Raw genomic sequence first — 20871 nt, 5'->3', positions numbered from 1 at the left:
CTGAGCAAGACGACAAGTACATTTGAGTGTCTTGAGAAACAGACGCCTCACAAGTCCTCAACTGGCAGCTTCATGAAATAGTACCCAAAAAACACCCGTCTCAACGTCAACAGTGAAGAGGCGACTCCGTGATGCTGGCCTTCTAGTAGAGTTTCTCTGTCCTGTGTCTGTGTTCTTTTGCCCATCGTAATCTTTTATTTTTATTGGCCAGTCTGAGATATGGCTTTTTCTTTGTAACTCTGCCTAGAAGGCCAGCATACTAGAGTTGCCTCTTCACTGTTGACATTGAGACTGGTGCTTTGCGAGTACTATTTAATGAAGCTGCCAGTTGAGGACTTGTGAGGCGTCTGTTTCTCAAACTAGACACTCTAATGTACTTGATCTTTTTCCGCAAAATCTCAGTTTCCTTCTCCAGTGAATGCCGGTGATCTGGGCTTGGTCAGTTGTCTGTAGTATCTCCCTCCCGCGCCGAATCATTGAAGAAAAACTCTTTGCCTATTCTGAGGTGAGTAATTGCAGTTCTGATGTCCAGAAGTTCTTTTCGGTCATAAGAGACGGTAGCAGCAATATTATGTACCAAACAAGTTACGAACAACGCGAAAAAACAAAACAAATAGCAATAGTTCTTCCTGACTGTATGAAATAACACTATCCTGCCGATAGAGTGTATATAATCCCAAATCTAATATAGATTTTCTGGGCTAGCAATGTAAGAAATAATACTGCAAAGTTTCCTATTGACTAGAAGTGAGGCAGCCCTCTCTGTCGGCACCATCAGCACTTAATGATTCTCTACCCTACCCTATACTCTACACTACACTATACTTAATTGTTTTGTTACATCAACTGAAATTAGGTGAACTATTAGAATTTTTGCATTGAAGAAATTGCGGAGCGATTTCTGCATAGTGCATCTTTAATTATTAATTATTAATAATCTAATATAGATTTTCTGGGCTAGCAATGTAAGAAATAATACTGCAAAGTTTCCTATTGACTAGAAGCGAGGCAGCCCTCTCTGTCGGCACCATCAGTACTTAATGATTCTCTACCCTACCCTATACTCTACACTACACTATACTTAATTGTTTTGTTACATAAACTGAAATTAGGTGAACTATTAGAATTTTTGCATTGAAGAAATGGTGGAGCGATTTCTGCATTCGTGCATCTTTAATTATTAAGCAAGTGAGGAGTATTTGAGAGAGTGTGGAATTTAGTCAAGAAAAAAATGATTTTTTTTTATACCTGAGGCTTATTTGATCTAATATAGGTTAAGTAATGCTTAGGTTGTTATGAGCATACTGATAATAAGTGTGATGCACGTGACATTCTGGTAAACTGAGAAAAAACACAATTCATTGAATTGTCTATGCATATTCATGAGGCTAGAATAGCATCCCACACACCATTGAATACAGGCGGTTGACGTCAACACCCTTATCGCATATTGAAGGTATATTCAAATAACGAGATGTATCCTCCAATCCAGAGAGGACTGTTCCGCTCTATGGACAGAGAATCCCATTGTTAGGGCGGCGTCACAAGCATCTTGTCATTATGTCCAGGATCTCTGATAATATTGCTAGCCAGACAGTTATTTGTACATTTTTTCGCGAAGTCATTGGTCGATATTTGTACAAAATATTCATTTTCTATCGCTTGATGTTGTTATGGTAGTTGCTTTTTAAGTGAACGTTTTACATTTCAAATCGTAGACCGAGGAATGAGTGATATTAATTTAGGAATAACATGTCGCTAACATTAGCTAGCTAGCCGAAGTAGCTAACGTTAGCTACTGTTATTATCTAGCTCTTTGTTTTGACTGTGATGGTCTGATGATGTTGAATAGCTTGGAAAGCTGCTGGGGCTCGATATAGTATTCGTATGAACAGACATATTATATTTTAATGGGTTGTTAAACAGTAGTCAATGTGTAATACCGTTACTTCTGTAACGAGTGGAGGATACATGTGGTTGTAAACTAACAATAGTAAGTTTACAAGCTAGCTTCTATAGCTAGCTAAACAACGAGGGGCTGAGAAGAGGACATGGGCAATTGTCTCAAATCGCCGACGTCGGACGATATATCTTTGCTTCACGAGTCTGACAGAGGAAGTTATGGTGAGGCAGACGCGGATTTGGAGCCACCTCCGCCTTACCAGGTCAGACTTGATATTAACTTAGCTAGATAGTTTTATTAGTTATTTAGCTAGCAAACGTTAGCCAGTCACTGGTGTGAAGTAGGGTTATGATAATTGACAGAATCATGCAAAACCCAGGGTAGGGGGGCAAATGCATTGAACATCTTGGGAATCTGGTCAAAACATTTTCTGATTATTTAGCTAGCTGGTTGATGTAATTTATTTTGTACTCTTCCAGACCATTTATGACTCATTCATCTAGCTCGGTAACGTTATAGTTTAAAGTTGCTGTCAAATGTATAGTTTCAATTTGACTTCAGATTAGCCCGAGTAAAATATTTAAAGACCAGGGGAAATAATAGGTTTTGAATATTTTGAAATATATATTTTACCTTTATTTAACAAGGCAAGTCAGTTAAGAACGAATTCTTATTTACAATGGCGGCCTACCCCGGACAAACCTGGACAAGGGCCAATTGTGCTCAGCCCTATGGGACTCCCAGTCACGGCCAGATGTGATACAGGCTGGATTCAAACCAGGGACTGTAGTGACACCTTAGACTACTGCGCCACATGGGAGTCCATAGTGCATTAAAATTATTATTTTCATAGCTAGGTATTGCAACTGATTATGGGTCTGAGTTTTCATTTTACAATAGTTTAACAAACCCAGTTACACAAAGGAAAAATCACACACGCAGCACTTTTGTTGCCCAAATGCTTTTCAATCTCACAAAAGTGTTCCTAACAGGCTTGCCAAGAATGTCCAGAATGGGCAGTTTTTGTCAACTGCTTTATCCACGGCAGGGTGGATAACAGTACAACAGTATCTATGGGCTTAAAAAAGCCTAAATGAAAAACTTTAGCTGACATGAAATTTCTGACAAGTTAGAAATAGCTCTCTAAGGTATGCAATGACAAACATGACAAGAGGAACTGATGATGCACCGCCCAGTTTCAAAATTGCACCCTGTGCATTCTACTATTACAACTAGATGTCATCAACTTTATCAATTGAAACCAATATAAGCCCAGCCACTCTTATAGGCAGGGTGAAACCGAGCTAGGAGGTGGGCCCTCACGCATACAGTGATTGATAAAGCACTGGGTTGTGCAATCAGTCCAGTTGAGTTGGCCTGTGTATTGACTCTCCTCTGTATGTGTGTCTTTTCTCCAGGAGCAGGCTCACATGCCGGTGTACCACCCCACCCCCAGCCAGGCCCGCCTGGCCACCCAGCTGACTGAGGAGGAGCAGGTCCGTATCGCCCAGCGTATCGGCCTCATCCAGCATCTTCCCCGGGGCGTCTATGACGGAGGCCGGGACGGCTCTGAGAAAAAAATCAGAGAGTGAGCATCTGCACACCACTGTTTTTATTCTTTGATGTTATTGATAGAGATCACTGATCATGTGACCTAACTAGGTAAAACTTCTGCCCTAGCTGTAACATGTAACTGTGTGTTTAACATAACTACTGCCCATGGTTTTTCCTGGTCAGGTAATGTGCTCAGGAAAAATATACGACAGACTCTAATCAAAACTACTATTCATAATTGTATATAACCCATTTTCTAGGTGTGTGATATGTATGATGGACTTTGTGTACGGGGACCCCATCCGGTTCCTGCCCTGTATGCACATTTACCACATGGACTGTATAGATGACTGGCTGATGAGGTCCTTCACCTGCCCCTCCTGCATGGAGCCTGTGGATGCTGCCCTGCTTTCCACCTACGAGACCAACTGACCCCTAAGACAACCCTACCCCATTATGATGAGCTCCGCAAAGCCGCACCCCTACACACACACACACACACACTACAACCATCACAGACTTCTTACAGCGCCACCTCCACCAGCCCCAACAAATACATACACACGCTGCCCTCCTCCCCTCCGCTTTTAACTTTGGGATAACGAGTAGCATGGTGTCTTGGTCAGTGATGACATACAGAGAGAGAGACTATGCGAACACTAGTGATTAACAATGAAAAGACTTTGACCCATCCGCCCATCACCTGGAACTGGCTCTGAACTGAACAGGCTGAGTCATGGAGGACATAGGAGGACAAGCATGCAAAATATGTTTGTGTGTCTGTGGTGGACTGGGTTCCTGAGCCAGCTGTTGAATACAGTAGGCCTGGGTTGGTGATGTTATGTTGGGAAGGAGGAGGAGGGGGCTGTTACCGTAGTGATGGCTCACTGCAGTTCCACTTGAGCAGGTCTCAGTGGTATCCCATCCCAGCATTTTGTTCACCATGATTAGTAGCTGGAAATGGGATTGGATACTTCTCTGTCGTCTGAATTTGGCCACCAGGAGGTATCCTATCAGATTCCTCTAAAAGCCACAGCTGGCAACACCATGACATGACTCATCTGTCTTCTAAAGTCTCCAAATCCTGCACTCTGAATATGGCTTAGTAAGGGTAAAAAAGCCCCAGGAAAGCCGGCATGGTGGCGTAATAATCGGTATCTCTCTATGGACTGAAGCTTATCCTGTTTTAGTGTTACAGTTGCAAAGTAAAATAAGTTACAGAGCATAGTATTCTTTAGGCTTACAACAAAGTAACTATAGTATGCACATACACAGTACAGAAATCACCCAAAGTCCATCCTTTATTAGACTATGTACTACATGCATTGGCTTTTGTTTTGCCAATTCAGATTTACCATTCGAAATAGCTCCACTGCCATTCCGAATGGCCTACAGAAGTGTATGAGCTGTATGTCAGTCACCCTGTGTAAGGTTCATATGTTTTACTTTTAGAGGATTAACATAGCTGTCAGCCAATGTAAAGGGCTCGTTTGTGCATGTGGTGGAGGATCAGTCTAGAAGTTAGGAATGCTTGCACACACATTAAATCTGATCCCGAGATTTGCACTTTACTTATAGGACATTAACGGAAGCATTATGTTAATATATATCTATATCTATAACCTTGCACTTTTCAATATTATTTATTATTTTTGCAGCACAGAAGTTAGTATTGATATTGATAATGGTATCAATGCTACCATTGGTCACTTATCAAAGAAAAGCTCAATAGCTGAATTTATATTCATGAATTGTGTGATTCAGTAGAGTGAGTCTCTGCTTTGTTTTGCTTGTCTTGATCCTAGTGTGTGTTTTTGTGTGAAAGCGACTGGGAGAAGGGGAGACAATAAGAATAGTGGAATTTCTTCCCTTAAGTACTTAGCTTACTTATCTGTATTTTCAGTCTTCTCCCACAGTCAATACATCATTGCGCAAAAATACGTTCTGGCTGTTTTTACATACACTATGATTTCCTTTTTTGTTTGTCGCTTTTTACATATGTATGTTTGTAATTGCTGCTGCGGTGAATTATTTCCGTTAAATGTTTAGTTTATATTATAATGATACCCTTTTCTGTATTTATGTTTGCACTGGTGGAAAAAGTACCCAAATTCATACTTGAGTAAGAAATAAAGATACCTTAATAGAAAATGACTCAAGTAAAAGTCACCCAGTAAAATACTACTTGAGTATAAGTTCAAGAGTATTTGGTTTTAAATATACTTAAGTACCAAAAGTAAATGTAATTGCTAAAATATACTTAAGTATCAAATGTAAAGTATAAATCATTTCAAATTCCTTATATTAAGCAAACCAGACGGCACCGTTGTCTTGTTTTTTAAATTTACGGATAGACAAGGGCACACTCAGACATAATTTACAAACAAAGCATTTGTGCTTATTGAGTCTGCCAGATCAGAGGCAGTAGGGATGACCAGGGATGTTCTCTTGATAAGTGCGCGCATTGGACCATTTTCCTGTCCTGCTAAGCATTCAAAATGTAACGAGTACTTTTGGGTGTCATGTAAAATGTATGGAGTAAAAAAAACATTGTTTTCTTTAGGAATGTAGCGAAGTAAAAGTAGTCAAAAATATAAAGTACAGATACCCCAAAAAACTACTTAAGTAGTACTTTACACCGCTGGATGTTTGTATATCTCCTACCTTTAGATGTATTGTTTGTCATTGTGTTTGTAGGAGATAAAAGTTTTGGCCATTAGAGTTTACACTGGTTTTGACTATGCATCTGCAAAACTCTGTCCCAGAGATATAAAGTGCAAGAGGGAGAAGATTTACAGTGCATTTGGAAAGTATTCAGACCACTTGACTTTTTCCACATTATTCTACAATGGATTACATTTGAAAAATCCCCCATCATTCTACACACAATAACCTGTTTTCTCTTTGTCATTATAGAGTTAGACATTTTGCAAATGTGTATATATATATATATATATATATGTATATATATATATATATATATATATATATATATAAACAAAAACCTTATTTACAGTTGAAGTTGGAAGTTTACATACACCTTAGCCAAATACATTTAAACTCAGTTTTTCACAATTCCTGACATTTAATCCTAGTAAAAATTCCCTGTGTTAGGTTAGTTTGATCACCACTTTTATTTTAAGAACGTGAAATGTCAATAATAGGAGAGAGAATGATTTATATCAGGTTTGATTTCTTTCATCACATTCCCATTGGGTCAGAAGTTTACATACACTCAATTAGTTTTTGGTGGCATTGCCTATAAATGGTTTAACTTGGGCCAAACGTTTCGGATAGCCTTCCACATGCTTCCCACAATAAGTTGGGTGAATATTGGCCCATTCCTCCCGACAGAACTGGTGTAACTGAGTCAGGTTTGTAGGCCTCCTTGTCGCATATGCTTTTTCAGTTCTACCCACAAATGTTCTATTGGATTGAGGTCAGTCCTTTGTGATGACTTTGTTGTCCTTAAACCATTTTGCCAGAACTTTGGAAGTATGCTTGGGGTCATTATCCATTTGGAAGACCCATTTGCAACCAAGCATTAACTTCCTGACTGATGTCTTGAGATGTTGCTTCAATATATCCACATCATTTTCCTGCCTCATGATGCCATCTATTTTGTGAAGTACACCAGTCCCTCCTGCAGAAAAGCATCCCCACAACATGATGCTGTCACCCCTGTGCTTCACAGTTGAGATGGTGTTCTTCAGCTTGCAAGCCTCCCCCTTTTTCCTCCAAACATAACAATGGTCATTATGGCCAAACAGATATTTTTGTTTTATCAGACCAGAGGATATTTCTCCAAAAAGTACGATCTTTGTCCCCATGTGCAGTTGCAAACCGTAGTCCAGCTTTTTTAATGAGCGGCATTTCAGGTTATGTCGATACAGGACTCGTTTTACTGTGGATATAGATACTTTTGTACCTGTTTCCTCCAGCATCTTCACAAGGTCCTTTGCTGTTGTTCTGGGATTGATTTGCACTTTTCGCACCGAAGTACGTTCATCTCCAGGAGATAGAACGCGTATCCTTCCTGAGCGGTATGACGGCTGCGTGGTCCCATGGTGTTTATACTTGCGTACTATTGTTTGTACAGATGAACGTGGTACATTCAGGTGTTTGGAAATTGCTCCCGAGGATCAACCAGACTTGTGAAGTTCTACCATTTATTTTCTGAGGTCTTGGCTGATTTATTTGTATTTTCCCATTATGTCAATCAAAGAGGCACTGAGTTTGAAGGTAGGCCTTGAAATACATCCACAGGTGCACCTCCAATTGACTCAAATGATGTCAATTAGCCTATCAGAAGCTTCTAAAGCCATGGCATCATTTTCTGGAATTTTCCAACTATTTAAACACAAGTCAACTTAGTGTATGTAAACTTCTGACCCACAGGAATTGTGATACAGTGAATTGCAAGTGAAATAATCTGTCTGTGAACAATTGTTGGAAAAATGACTTGTGTCATGCACAAAGTAGATGTCCTAACCGACTTGCCAAAACTATAGTGTGTTAACAAATTTGTTGAGTGGTTGAAAATGTAGTTTTAATGACTCCAACCTAAGTGTATGTAAACTTAAACTGTAAATAAGTATTCAGATCTTTTGCTGTGAGACTCGAAGTTGAGCTCAGGTGCATCCTGTTCCCGATGACCATCCTTGAGATGTTTCTACAACTTGATTGGAGTCCACCTGTGCTAAATTCAATTGATTGGACATGATTTGGAAAGGCCCACACCTGACTATATAAGGTCCCACAGTTGACAGTGCATGTCAGAGCAAAAACCAAGCCATGAGGTCGAAGGAATTGTCCGTAGAGCACCGAGACAGGATTGTGTCAAGGCACAGATGTGTGGAAGGGTACCAAGAACACAGTGGCCTCCATCAGTCTTAAATAGAGGAAGTTTGGAACCACCAAGACTCTTCCTTCAGCTGGCCACCCGGCCCAACTGATCAATCAGGGGAGAAGGGCCTTGGTCAGGGAGGTGACCAAGAAGCCGATGGTCACTGCCAAAGCTCCAGAGTTTCTCTGTGGAGATGGGAGAAACTTCCAGAAGGACATCCATCTCTGCAGCACTCCTCCAATCAGTTCTTTAGGTTAGAGTGGCCTGATGGAAGCCACCTCTCAGTAAAAGGCACATGACAGCCCACTTTGTGTTTGCCAAAAAACACCTAAAGACTCTCAGACCGTGAAAAACAATATTCTCTGGTCTGATGAAACCTAGATTTAACTATTTGGCCTGAATGCCAAGCATCACTGCTGCAGGAAACTACAGGGACTGGGAGACCTGTCAGGATCGAGCGAAAGATGAACGGAGCAAAGTGCAGTGATCCTTCATGAAAACCTGCTCCGACGCGCTCAGGACCTCAGACTGAGGCCAAGGTTCACCTTACAACAGGAGAGCGACCCTAAGGACACAGCCAAGACAACGCAGGAGTGGCTTCGAATAAGTCTCTGAATGTCCTTGAGTGGCCCAGCTAGAGCCCGGACATGAACCCGATCTAGCATCTCTGTAGAGACCTGAAAATAGCTGTGTAGCGACGCTCCCCATCCAACCTGACAGAGATTGAGAGGATCTGCAGAGAAGAATGGGGGAAACTCCCCAAATACAGGCGTTCCAAGCTTGCAGCATCATACCCAAGAAGACTGGAGGCTATAATCGCTGCCAAAGGTGCTTCAACAAAGTACTGAATACTTATGTAAATGTGATACGTTTTTTATTTTTAATACATTTGCCAAAATGTAAGAAACAGTTTTTGCTTTTGTTATTGTGGGGTATTGTGTGTAGATTGATGAGGTGGGGAAACAATTGAATCCATTTTAGAATGAGGCTGTAATGTAACAATGTGGGAAAAGTAAATGTTTTTTTACATCTTTTGCTTCTTTTTTTTTGTTCAGGAATCTGAAAATAAATGTAATCTTGATTTTTGGAAGGCCAAACAGCCCCCATATTGAATCTGTATAAAATAAACCAGAAAGCACACACTTGGGTAATCCCTGAATTATTGGTGTTCTGAGACTGTAGTATATTTTTGTTACACCAGATGGTAGTACAGTGTCACATTTCCCCTTTAAAGCTAGCTCTATCAACACAGTACATACAGTATATCTTGCTCCTTTGTTTTTTTAGCTGTTATTATCGTGGCCATGGTGTTTGAAAGTCACTTGCCATAGGCAGCCCAATTCAGAATTTTTTTTTTACGCTAATTGGTCTTTTGACCAATCACATAAGATGTTTTTCAGAGCTGATCTGATTGGTATGAAGACCAATTAGTAAGAAAGAAAAGAAAATCAGAATTAGGCTGCCTGTCGAGACATGGCCAGACAGTTTTGTACAAAGCCAGGCTTTTATGGCCATGATCTGTGCTTTTACAAAAGGGATTGGCAACATGCCTGTTTGTTCCTCAGATTAGGTGTTTGACCCAGTTAATCGGTGTGATCAGCTTAATTTAGCAATGTTTCAATGCAATCACCTGAAAAGCTTAGGCTAGCGGGGCTAATGTCATGATACGTAGGCAAGATTACATTAGGCAACGTCAAACAAAACATGGGCTCTGTCAAAAGAATTACTCTAGCTGCAACATGCTAACATGTTTGTACTTTTCCTTGAAACTTAATACAATCATGATAATATATGCCATTAAGCAGACACTTTTATCCAAAACGACTGAATGCATACAATACACCTAATCAGATTTTCTATGGCAACAGCTAGTCTTTGTTGCCCTATCACTAGTAGTTCCAATCAGCATTAGAAAGGTTTTTGGGTGCAAGGTCTCAGAATGTATTCAAAACTTATTTTCATGAAGGAGCTTTATTGAGGGACTTTATTGTTGCCTTTTGGGACTAGTGCTTTCATATCTGTACCTGCGCTACATGTGTATATATAGGGGATGAGGTGTTTTTATACAATTTAAAATAGTCCAATTATTAGTTACACTATGCAACTTTCCCAAAATAACTGGCATACAATAGAAAGGCCAGTGTTTTGATTCTATTTTTTATTATTGCAACCCTGAAGTACTCAAAAACTACAAGCTGATCTTGTACGCTGTCTGTGGGCTCCCTGAGAAATAATTGTAAGAAGCCTACTGATGCCATGATACCTGCAGGTTCCATTTTCACCAAAAATGAATGCTCAACCATACTAAATCATAGGTTTCACAAAGTTAAATGACTTTAAATCATGATGTAAGATGATCAGGTACGTGGCTTTAGTTATTTGTAACCTATAGTTTGTCATTGTTTATTTGTTTGTTCTATTGTTGAGTGACAGTTGATGCTTAGTTAGTTTGAATAGCTTGGAGTGGTGACTACTAGTCTTTGTGCCCAGAGTATTGTTGCCAGGTTATGGCTTGTACATTCCGTGGAAGGTGACCGGCATAGAGCACTTCACCTCTGCCCTGGCGATCTCCGACATGTCCTTGGCGTTGAGGATCAGCATGTACCCAGGCCTCTGGGCCCCGGTGGCCACCACAATGGTCAACTGGACACCTGTGGGTCATTGGAAAACCACACTGGTTGTTAGAAAACAGCCTGGACTCATAGACTAGATGTAACATATTACATTTTATATCGGGGAATCTCAAATGAGTATGATATGTTATGTTTGGTATGGTTACATAAGACAGAAGATTACTTAACCCTTTAACCTAAACCTTAACCCCTAGCCTAGGTAACGTTAGCCACCTAGCTAACATTAGAAATGAGTAACAAATCATACATATTGTATATTCATAGCATATTGTACGCATTGCAATTCGTAACATATCGTACGAATTGTAATTCATACCATATTATACGAGATGGATGATGGACATCCACAAATTAATACACAACATATCATACTAAATGGAGGTACATTTACATTTACTATGTCTACCCCTGAGTCCAGGTTTGAAAATACAGCGCCCACCAAATGTTACAGTAACCCCAATTTTGAACAAATTTTGCTTAGAACATTTTTCTACTAAATTGAAAATACCTTGTCCCTGGATAAATAGCTAAAGACTCTTAAACTCTCTTCCTAACACTAACACAAGATACTGGGTATGTGTTTGCCCTGCACCATACCTGTAACTGTTACCGTATACTACAGTAACAGTACAGTACATACCATCATCCTCATCCACTCCATCAGGGGTTTGCATAAACGGACTCTGAGGGGTAGGAGTCTGGCTCCTGCCACACCTAGGTCTCCTTGGTCTTCACGTTCAACTTGATAATCTACAGCCGCAAGTGGACAGAGACTCATCAAGGTCTAACATACATGTTTTGGCACTTGAATGTAATTTATTTTTTGACACAAATATGTAAATGAAACATTTATTTTTTCTAAAGCTGGAATCCGTGGCGTTTGCGATATTACAACAACAAAGACGTTACTTCAAACAAATGCATTTCCCCCCCCCTCGGACATCATTGCAAGCGCAATAGAACATAGTACGTACTAAGATTTTTCTTTCTTCACGAAGCTGGATGCTCCATGTCCTCTGTTTCAAAACCAGAACAAAAACAATAACGTGCTTGCAGCGACCAGTGGCACTGTTTCACCTTTCGCGGATTTCAGCTTCCATTTCAGGATTTCCATTCAGGGAAGGGAATAACTTACCCTGTGGATGTCCAGTGGGATGACGTATCTCTTGACCTCTGGCTGAGGAGTCATCATGGCTGCCTTCTTCACCTCCTCCCAGTTGGAACGCAGGTTGGCCAGCCAAAGGTAGTTGTAAACAACTCAAACCTACCAGGAAACAAAATAAAGAATGAGTTTTATAGTCCTTTGAACAGACAGTGTTTAAAGACCATGGGCTAGGAATCATTAATCAATTATTCTGAAAAAGGACATTGCTAACAGGCTGACTATACTGCTCGCGTGTAACATACATGTTATTCAATTGTTGCACCGACACTGCTCGCGCACACCAACAAGCGTCTGCATTGCCAATGACTAAAATAGAAGTCAGTTCTATTTCTGACGCAGATTGCGCTGCAAGTCCTGCCTCTCCCATCTCCTCATAGGTTTATAGGAGCAAATACAAACGTGCCATCTCCTCATTGGTTATACCCATGCGGGTGACTGAAAGACAAACGAGGTCAGTGCCGGTAATGCACCTAATTTATGAAAGTTGCCAATCGCAATATAAATTCAAGAAAAGAAAAACCCTAGAAGGAGGAGAGATGACTAGAAACGATTCGGTTGACTGTTTTATGTGTGGATTAATTGGTGGAGTAGAGGACCTTGTGCATTTCAGGGAAAATAACAACTCAATATTTATATCCCAGGACAAGTTATCTAGCAACAGAAGCTAGCTAAATAGGACCAATTAGCTAGCAAGTGCAAGCTAGCTAGCTAGCTAAATTGCCATAAATGTTTAATGCTTTTCGACCTGTCCCCAAATGAATATAATTGGTTCAGAGTTTGTTTTGATATTTTAACCTGCGTGTCGTGATCACGTTTGGTGTGGGGGGACAAAATACATTTATGCGCGATGGCCCCACGCCGCAGCCGGTTTGGGTTCTGTGTAAGGCAACTCACTTCAAATGTATGCCACCCCTGAAATCCCTCAGTCCATAAATAATCTAGTCAGTTATGACATCATCACTTTTTATATACACATTTACATTTGCCAGTGTACCGACATTGCCATTGCTTTTGAGAGACATTGTTCCATTACCCTTTCCATGTACACACGTCAGCCACGATGAAGCCTTGTTCCTCGTAAGTGTTGATGTGATGAAACAGGTTGATAGGAGCAGCCCTGAACTTATGGTCAACATACTGTCCTTGTCCTCCTCCAATGTCCTTTCTGGCGATGTGGAACAACGTCTGTGAAATACAGGTGGGGTATGCTGAAGTCTCTTGAGACCGCACACATGCATGATTTGGTTCTCAGTGCCAAGATTAGGCACAGTATGCTGTTGCTGTATGTTCCTGTATATAAATGTGTCACTTTTAAACCGAAGTATATTGAGTGTTTATTTCCTGACACCAAAAACCTCATTGGACTCAAAGCAATACATGTAGTTGGAGCCTCGGATGCTCCAGGCACTCAGGAACTTAAGGTTGATTTTCACCGGGGTCTCCACGAAGACATTGTAGTTCTACGACATGCCAAAACTAAGGGTGATATGGAAACCATACGACATATGACTTAGTCCAATTACACCAACTGCCCCTGCAGTCTGTAACACAGGAGGCGTGTTGATGTTAGACTTTATGCTGTTTCGGGGACCTCAAGTTTGACCATAAACATGATGGACATGTTATTATGACCCACCTGTGCACATAGGAGGGCGTGAACCTCTTGGCACTGGGGAATTGCACCACAGCCATAGACTTTTCAATGGGGTCTGAGGAAAGAACACAAGATGCAAGCAGGGCACAAGCCTTCAGCTTGCCTTACCGTTACAGGTTCTCCTATCCAGAACATGTTAAGATATCAAGGACAAGTTGCTTACATGTTGTAGCTTAATTCAAACATCGACTAAGAGGTGGAACATGTGCATGAAGTCTGAATAAATATTGTGCACTTCTTATTTTCTTGGGATACAAGCCCAACCTCTCTGTGTGGGCGGGGTTCTGATAACATTGTAGGTCAGTGACGCTCCTTTTCCCATGCAGTCTCCAATGTTGAACACTGTTCCGTGCGAGTGGGCTGTCACTCCATTGATGTTGACGCAGTCCCCCTGAGGGGAAGTGAAGTCATAGTGTTATTAATGTGTTATTCAGAATCATGTTATACATTATTAATGTGTTATAACTTATTGAGAAGTGCAATTTCTGTCTATAATCAGTGGACCAGTCGGTAACACTTCTGTTTTTTGAGTCAGCTGAATTAGAACAAAGAATATATGCAAACACTGTGGTTCCTAATATATTGGGAATAATGTAATACAGGGGGATGGAATCTCAATTTTGACCTTCTTCAGTGTCTCCAGTGTGTCAGTGTTGACTTTAGTGATGTAATTGGTTTCTGTGATGACATAGTAATCTTCACCAATGGGATAAACGTTCACCAGGCAGGTATCAGTCACCGTAACACCCTTGAAGTAAGTGAAAAACTTGCACGGAGAAACCAATAAACAAGTTTTGAAATTGACCCGAGTCATCATCAAAATGACGTTCAGGGCATCGACCATAAAAATATACACACTGATTGATATGAAGGATCAGATACAGGCTAGCAAATAACAATTTACAGGAAATGTTACTCATCTAATATAATGGCAAACATGAAAAGTGATGATAGACACAGTGCATTCGGAAAGTATTCAGACCCCTTTACTTTTTCCACATTTTGATACGTTACAGCCATATTTAGAAATGTATTCATTTGTTTTTTCCCCACCTCAATCTACACACAATACTGCACAATGACAAAGCAAAAACAGGTTTTTAGAATTTTTTTGCACATTTATTAAACAAAACAAACTGAAATATCACATTTACTTAGGTATTCAGAACCTTTACTTTGTTGAAGCACCTTTGGCAGTGATTAAGCCTTGAGTCTTCTTGGGTATGACGCTACAAGCTTGGCACACCTGTATTTGAAGAGTGTTTCCCAGTCTTCTCTGAAGACCCTCTCAAGCTCTGTCAGGTTGGATGGAGAGCGTTGCTGCACAGCTATTTTCAGGTCTCTCTAGGGATGTTCAATCGGTTTCAAGTCCGAGCTCTGGCTTGGCCAATCAAGGACATTCAAAGACTTATCCCGAAGCCACTCCTGCGTTTTCTTGGCTGTGTTAAGTGTCCTGTTGGAAGGTGAACCTTAGCCCCAGTCTGAGGTCCTGAGCGCTCTGGAGCAGGTTTTCATGAAGGATCTCTCTGTATTTGGTCCGTTCATCTTTGCCTCGATCCTGACTAGTCTCCCAGTCCCTGCTGCTGAAAAACATCCTCACAGCATGATGCTGCCACCACCATGCTTCACCGTAGTGCCAGGTTTCCTCCAGATGTGACGCTTGGCATTCAGGCCAAAGAGTTCAATTTTAGTTTCATCAGACCAGGAAGACCTGTTTCTCATGGTCTGAGAGTCTTTAGGTGCCTTTTGGCAAACTCAGAGCAGGCTGTCATGTGCCTTTTACTGAGGAGTGGCTTCTGTCTGGCCACTACCATAAAGGCCTGGTTGATGGAGTGCTGCAGAGATGGTTGTCCTTCTGGAAGGTTCTCCCATCTCAACAGAGGAACTCTAGAGCTCTGTCAGAGTGACCATCAGGTTCTTGGTCACCTCCCTGACCAAAGCTCTTCTCCCCCGATTGCTCAGTTTGGCCGGGTGACCAGCTATAGGAAGAGTCTTGGTGGTTCCAAACATCTTCCATTTAAAAAAATTGTATAAAAAAAAAAATATATATATATATATATATATATCACCTTTATTTAATCAGGTAGACGAGTTGAGAACAAGTTCTAATTTACAACTGCAACCTGGCCAAGATAAAGCAAAGCAGTGTGACAAAACCAACAACACAGAGTTACACATAAACAAACGTACAGTCAATAACACAATAGAAAAATCTATGTACAGTGTGTGCAAATGTAGAAGAGTTGGGAGGTAAGGCAATAAATATGCCATAGAGGTGAAATAATTACAATTTAGCATTAACACTGGAGGGATAGATGTGCAGATGATGATGTGCAAGTAGAGATACTGGGGTGCAAAAGACCATGAGGATAAGTATTTGTGCTATTTACAGATTGACTGTGTACAGGTACAGTGATCGGTCTGACCGACCCTGGTAAGATGCTCTGGGAGATAAGACTCCAGCTTCAGTGATTTTTGCAATTCGTTCCAGTCATTGGCAGCAGAGAACTGGAAGGAAAGGCGGCCAAAGTAAGTGTTGGCTTTGGGGATGACCAGTGAAATATACCTGCTTCATTTAAGAATGATGGAGGCCCCGGTGTTCTTGGGAACCATCAATGCTGAAGACATTTTTTGGCACCCTTCCTCACATCTGTGCCTTGACATAACCTTGTCTCTCTACGGACAATTCCTTCGACCTCATTGCTTGGTTTTTGCTCTGGCATGCACTGTCAACTGTGGGACGTTAAATAGACAGGTTTGTGCCTTTCCAAATCATGTCTAATCAATTGAATTGACCACAGATGGACTCCAATCAAGTTGTAGAAACATCTCAAAGATGATCAATGGAAACAGGATACACCTGACCTCTATTTCTAGTCTCATATCAAAATGTCTGAATACTTATGTAAATAAGGTATTTATGTGTTTTATGTTTAATACATTTGCAAACATTTCTTAAACCTTTTTTCGCTTTGTCATTATGGGTTTTTGTGTTAATGTATTTAATCCATTCTAGAATAAGGCTGTAACATAACAAAATGTAGAAAAAGAAAAGGGGTCTGAATACTTTCCAAAGGCACTCTATATTTAACCCTTTTTTAACCAGGTAAGTTGACTGAGAACACATTCTCATTTAAAGCAACAACCTTACAGGGGAGAGGAGGATGGATAAATGAGACAATTGTAAACTGGGGATGATTATGAGGACCATGATGGTATGAGGGACAGATTGGGAATTTAGCCAGGACACAGGGGTTAACAGCTCTACTCTTACAATAAGTGCCAAGGGATCTTTAGTGACCACAGAGAGTCAGGACACCCATTTAACATCCCATCTGAAAGACAGCACCCTACCCCCTGGGGCATTGGGATATTTTCTTGGACCAGATGAAAGGGTGCCTCTTACTGATGCTCCAACACTGCTTCCATCAGCATCTGGTCTCCCATCCAGGACCAACTATGCTTAGCTTCAGAAGCTAGCCAGCAGTGGGATGCAGAGGTAGGCGACATCATTTTGACACTGTATTATTTTTCCTTTTGTTTATCTAAGCATACCTACTGAGCTGTCTATGTCCTCCTGACTGGTAGTTTTGTTTTTAACAAACCAAGTATGCTTTTCTGCATCACTACTACAATATGGGTAAAAGATTGAAAGAAATCTGAGTCTTATTTTGTACTTTTAATAATTGCTTACATTTCTAAAGTCTACCAACCTTGTCACTAGACATGCAAGCTAAGATAATTAGGCAAGCTAGCTACTCTAACTTGATTGATTGCCTGACATGGCTTCTTGGTGGCTAGTTATGAGGTTGGAAGATTGGGAACCTACAGTGAGGGAAAAAACGTATTTGATCCCCTGCTAATTTTGTACGTTTGCCCACTGACAAAGAAATAATCAGTCTATAATTTTAATGGTAGGTTTATTTGAATAGTGAGAGACAGAATAACAACAAAAAAAATCCAGAAAAACGCATGTCAAAAATGTTATAAATTGATTAGCATTTTAATGAGGGAAATAATTATTTGACCCCCTCTCAATCAGAAAGAGTTCTGGCTCCCAGGTGTATTTTATACAGGTAACGAGCTGAGATTAGGAGCACACTCTTAAAGGGAGTGCTCCTAATCTCAGTTTGTTACCTGTCCACAGAAGCAATCCATCAATCAGATTGCAAACTCTCCACCAGGGCCAAGACCAAAGAGCTCTCCAAGGATGTCAGTGACAGGATTGTAGACCTACACAAGGCTGGAATGGGCTACAAGACCATCGCCAAGCAGCTTGGTGAGAAGGTGACAACAGTTGGTGCGATTATTTGCAAATGGAAGAAACACAAAATAACTGTCAATCTCCCTCGGCCTGGGGCTCCATGCAAGATCTCACCTTGTGGAGTTGCAATGATCATTAGAATGGTGAGGAATCAGCCCAGAACTACACAGGAGGATCTTGTCAATGATCTCAAGGCAGCTGGGACCATAGTCACCAAGAAAACAATTGGTAACACACTACGCCGTGAAGGACTGAAATGCTGCAGCGCTTGCAAGGTCCCCCTGCTCAAGAAAGCACATATACAGTACATGCCCATCTGAAGTTTGCCAATGAACATCTGAATGATTCAGAGGACAACTGGGTGAAAGTGTTGTGGTCAGATGAGACCAAAATGGAGCTCTTTGGCATCAACTCGCCATGTTTGGAGGAGGAGGAATGCTGCCTATGACCCCAAGAACACCATCCCCACTGTCAAACATGGAGGTGGAAACATTATGCTTTGGGAGTGTTTTTCTGCTAAGAGGACAGGACAACTTCACCGCATCAAAGGGATGATGGGCGGGGCCATGGACCGTCAAATCTTGGGTGAGAACCTCCTTCCCTCAGCCAGGGCATTGAAAATAGGTCGTGGATGGGTATTCCAGCACGACAATGACCCAAAACACACGGACAAGGCAACAAAGGAGTGGCTCAAGAAGAAGCACATTAAGGTCCTGGAGTGGCCTAGCCAGTCTCCAGACCTTAATCCCATAGAAAATCTGTGGAGGGAGCTGAAGGACGTCAGCTCGAAACTTTAATGACTTGGAGAAGATCTGCAAAGAGGAGTGGGACAAAAACCCTCCTGAGATGTGTGCAAACCTGGTGGCCAACTAGAAGAAACGTCTGACCTCTGTGATTGTCAACAAGGGTTTTGCCACCAAGTACTAAGCCATGTTTTGCAGAGGGGTCAAATACTTAATTCCCTCATTAAAATGCAAATCAATTTTAAATTTTTGTTGTTGTTATTCTGTCTCTCACTGTTCAAATAAACCTGCCATTAACATTATAGACTGATAATTTCTTTGTCAATGGGAAAACATACAAAATCAGCAGGGGATCAAATACTTTTTTCCCTCACTGTATCTGGGCTAGTGAAGGCCAAATTCATAAAATTGCTTGGTGAAGCTCATCATAGAGGTCACATGCAGAGTGCTAGTCACTTAACCAATCATCTTGGGGAAGGTCTGAGACAGGAGCCAATGACTGCCCAAGCAGGGCATCACCATCTCTTGGTGAAAGAGTGCACAGAGAATATTGGTCATTGTGAGCTCTCTTCACAGGAGAAACCAGCCACTGTAGCTCTCCAACACTACTGGTGGATGTGACCTCACTGGTTTGGAAACACTCATGGCTGGCATATGTGTGCAATGTGTGAGTTGGAGTACACCTCCAGAACCCAATTCAGACTACTCTCTGCCCACAGTTTTATTCTCAAACTACTGTCTATCACATTTACTCTTTCAATTAAATAAACAAACACATTTATTATTCAAATTTCCGTTACTGTGCGACTACTCTACCCACAGATAAAGAGCCTCATTGCCAAATCCAGAACTATCCCTTTAATGACTGATCTTAGCTGTCCTGATTTGCATATTCCCAGAATTTCACTTCACAACCACAGACAACTGTACCTAGGTGTGATTGTTCATTAACAAAAAATCATCATATGTAAAGTATATACTTTGCCCATGTGTCAGGCATATGTGTATAGGTGGCAGGGAAGTCAGGCACAGGAGAGTCAAACGGAGTGTAAAATGGAGTCTTTTAATGCTGTCATAAAAACATGCTCCATAACACTAAACAGGAAAAGAACATAAACAAATATGGGTACGAAGACCCGTCGCGCACCTATACAACAAAAACACTACACTGACAATAACCAATCTCTGACAAAGACATGAGGGGAAACAGAGGATTAAATACACAACAGGTAATGAATGGGATTGAAAACAGGTGTGTGGGAAGACAAGACAAAACCAATGGAAAATGAAAAATGGATCGATGATGGCTAGAAGACCGGTGACGTCGAACGCCGAGCACTGCCCGAACAAGGAGAGGCAACGACTTCTTCCGAAGTCACACCATGACACCATGATTTTTTTAAAGAGTACTTTTCAAAGTTGTTGTAAAACCATAATAGATGAGGTCGAGGCTGCTGTGGCACTATATAACAACATCAACCCTGTCTCATTTTCTGTGGGTGGAAGCTCATCATAGAGGTCACATGCAGGGTGCTTGTCACTCAACCAATCACTTTGGGGAAGGTCTGAGACAAGAGCCAATCACTGCCCTAGCAGGGTATCACCTGACCTGGGTGAGTGAGTGCACAGAGAATATGGGCACAACTGTGTGCTGTGACCTCACTGGCTTGGAAACACTCATGGCTGGCATATGAGTGCATTGTGTGAGTTGGAGTACACCTCCAGAACCCAATTCAGACTACTCTCTGCCCACAGTTTTATTCTCAAACTACTACATTTACTCTTTCAATTAAATAAACAAACACATTTATTATTCAAATTTCCGTTACTGTGCGACTACTCAGATAAAGAGCCTCATTGCCAAATCCAGAACTATCCCTTTAATGACTGATCCTGTCCTGATTTGCATATTCCCAGAATTTCACTTCACAACCACAGACAACTGTACCTAGTTCACTAACAAAAAATGATCATATGTAAAGTATATACTTTGCCCATGATTTTTTTAAAGAGTACTTTTCAAAGTTGTTGTAAAACCATAATAGATGAGGTCGAGGCTGCTGTGGCACTATATAACAACATCAACCCTGTCTCATTTTCTGTGGGTGG

The 20871-nt window shown here is 41.1% G+C and overlaps 1 protein-coding gene and 1 pseudogene across 2 annotated transcripts; one reads left to right on the top strand and one right to left on the bottom strand.

Moving 5' to 3' along the window:
- The first annotated feature begins 1526 nt into the window (after positions 1–1526).
- On the top strand, positions 1527–6263 carry LOC139376161 (RING finger protein 11-like). 2 transcript variants are annotated; one of them, XR_011627888.1, is made up of 4 exons: positions 1527–2165; positions 3322–3491; positions 3718–5699; positions 5737–6263. XR_011627888.1 is itself a non-coding variant. In XM_071118413.1 (3 exons), exons 1-3 carry the CDS (start codon positions 2052–2054, stop codon positions 3887–3889), a joined length of 456 nt encoding a protein of 151 aa, XP_070974514.1. In that variant the 5' UTR covers positions 1527–2051; the 3' UTR covers positions 3890–6263. The 2 variants fall into 2 exon arrangements, 1 of the variants encoding a protein (XP_070974514.1); XM_071118413.1 differs by having other exon boundaries at positions 3718–6263.
- A 4545-nt stretch (positions 6264–10808) lies between these two features.
- On the bottom strand, positions 10809–14569 carry LOC139377043 (retinoid isomerohydrolase-like; annotated as a pseudogene).
- Positions 14570–20871: the final 6302 nt, after the last annotated feature.

The sequence above is a fragment of the Oncorhynchus clarkii genome, chromosome 20, assembly GCF_045791955.1.
Source record: "Oncorhynchus clarkii lewisi isolate Uvic-CL-2024 chromosome 20, UVic_Ocla_1.0, whole genome shotgun sequence".
NCBI classification, from domain to species: domain Eukaryota; kingdom Metazoa; phylum Chordata; class Actinopteri; order Salmoniformes; family Salmonidae; genus Oncorhynchus; species Oncorhynchus clarkii.
The sequence above is the reverse complement of the archived record's forward strand: the minus strand, read 5'-3'. Positions and strand labels throughout refer to the sequence as shown.

Excerpts from the sequence above, each read along its gene's own strand:
- LOC139376161 (XM_071118413.1), top strand. The coding sequence starts at position 2,052 with ATGGGCAATTGTCTCAAATCGCCGACGTCGGACGATATATCTTTGCTT. Across the intron at positions 2,166-3,321 it reads AGCCACCTCCGCCTTACCAG|GAGCAGGCTCACATGCCGGT; the intron begins GTCAGACTTGAT and ends TCTTTTCTCCAG. Across the intron at positions 3,492-3,717 it reads TCTGAGAAAAAAATCAGAGA|GTGTGTGATATGTATGATGG; the intron begins GTGAGCATCTGC and ends CCCATTTTCTAG.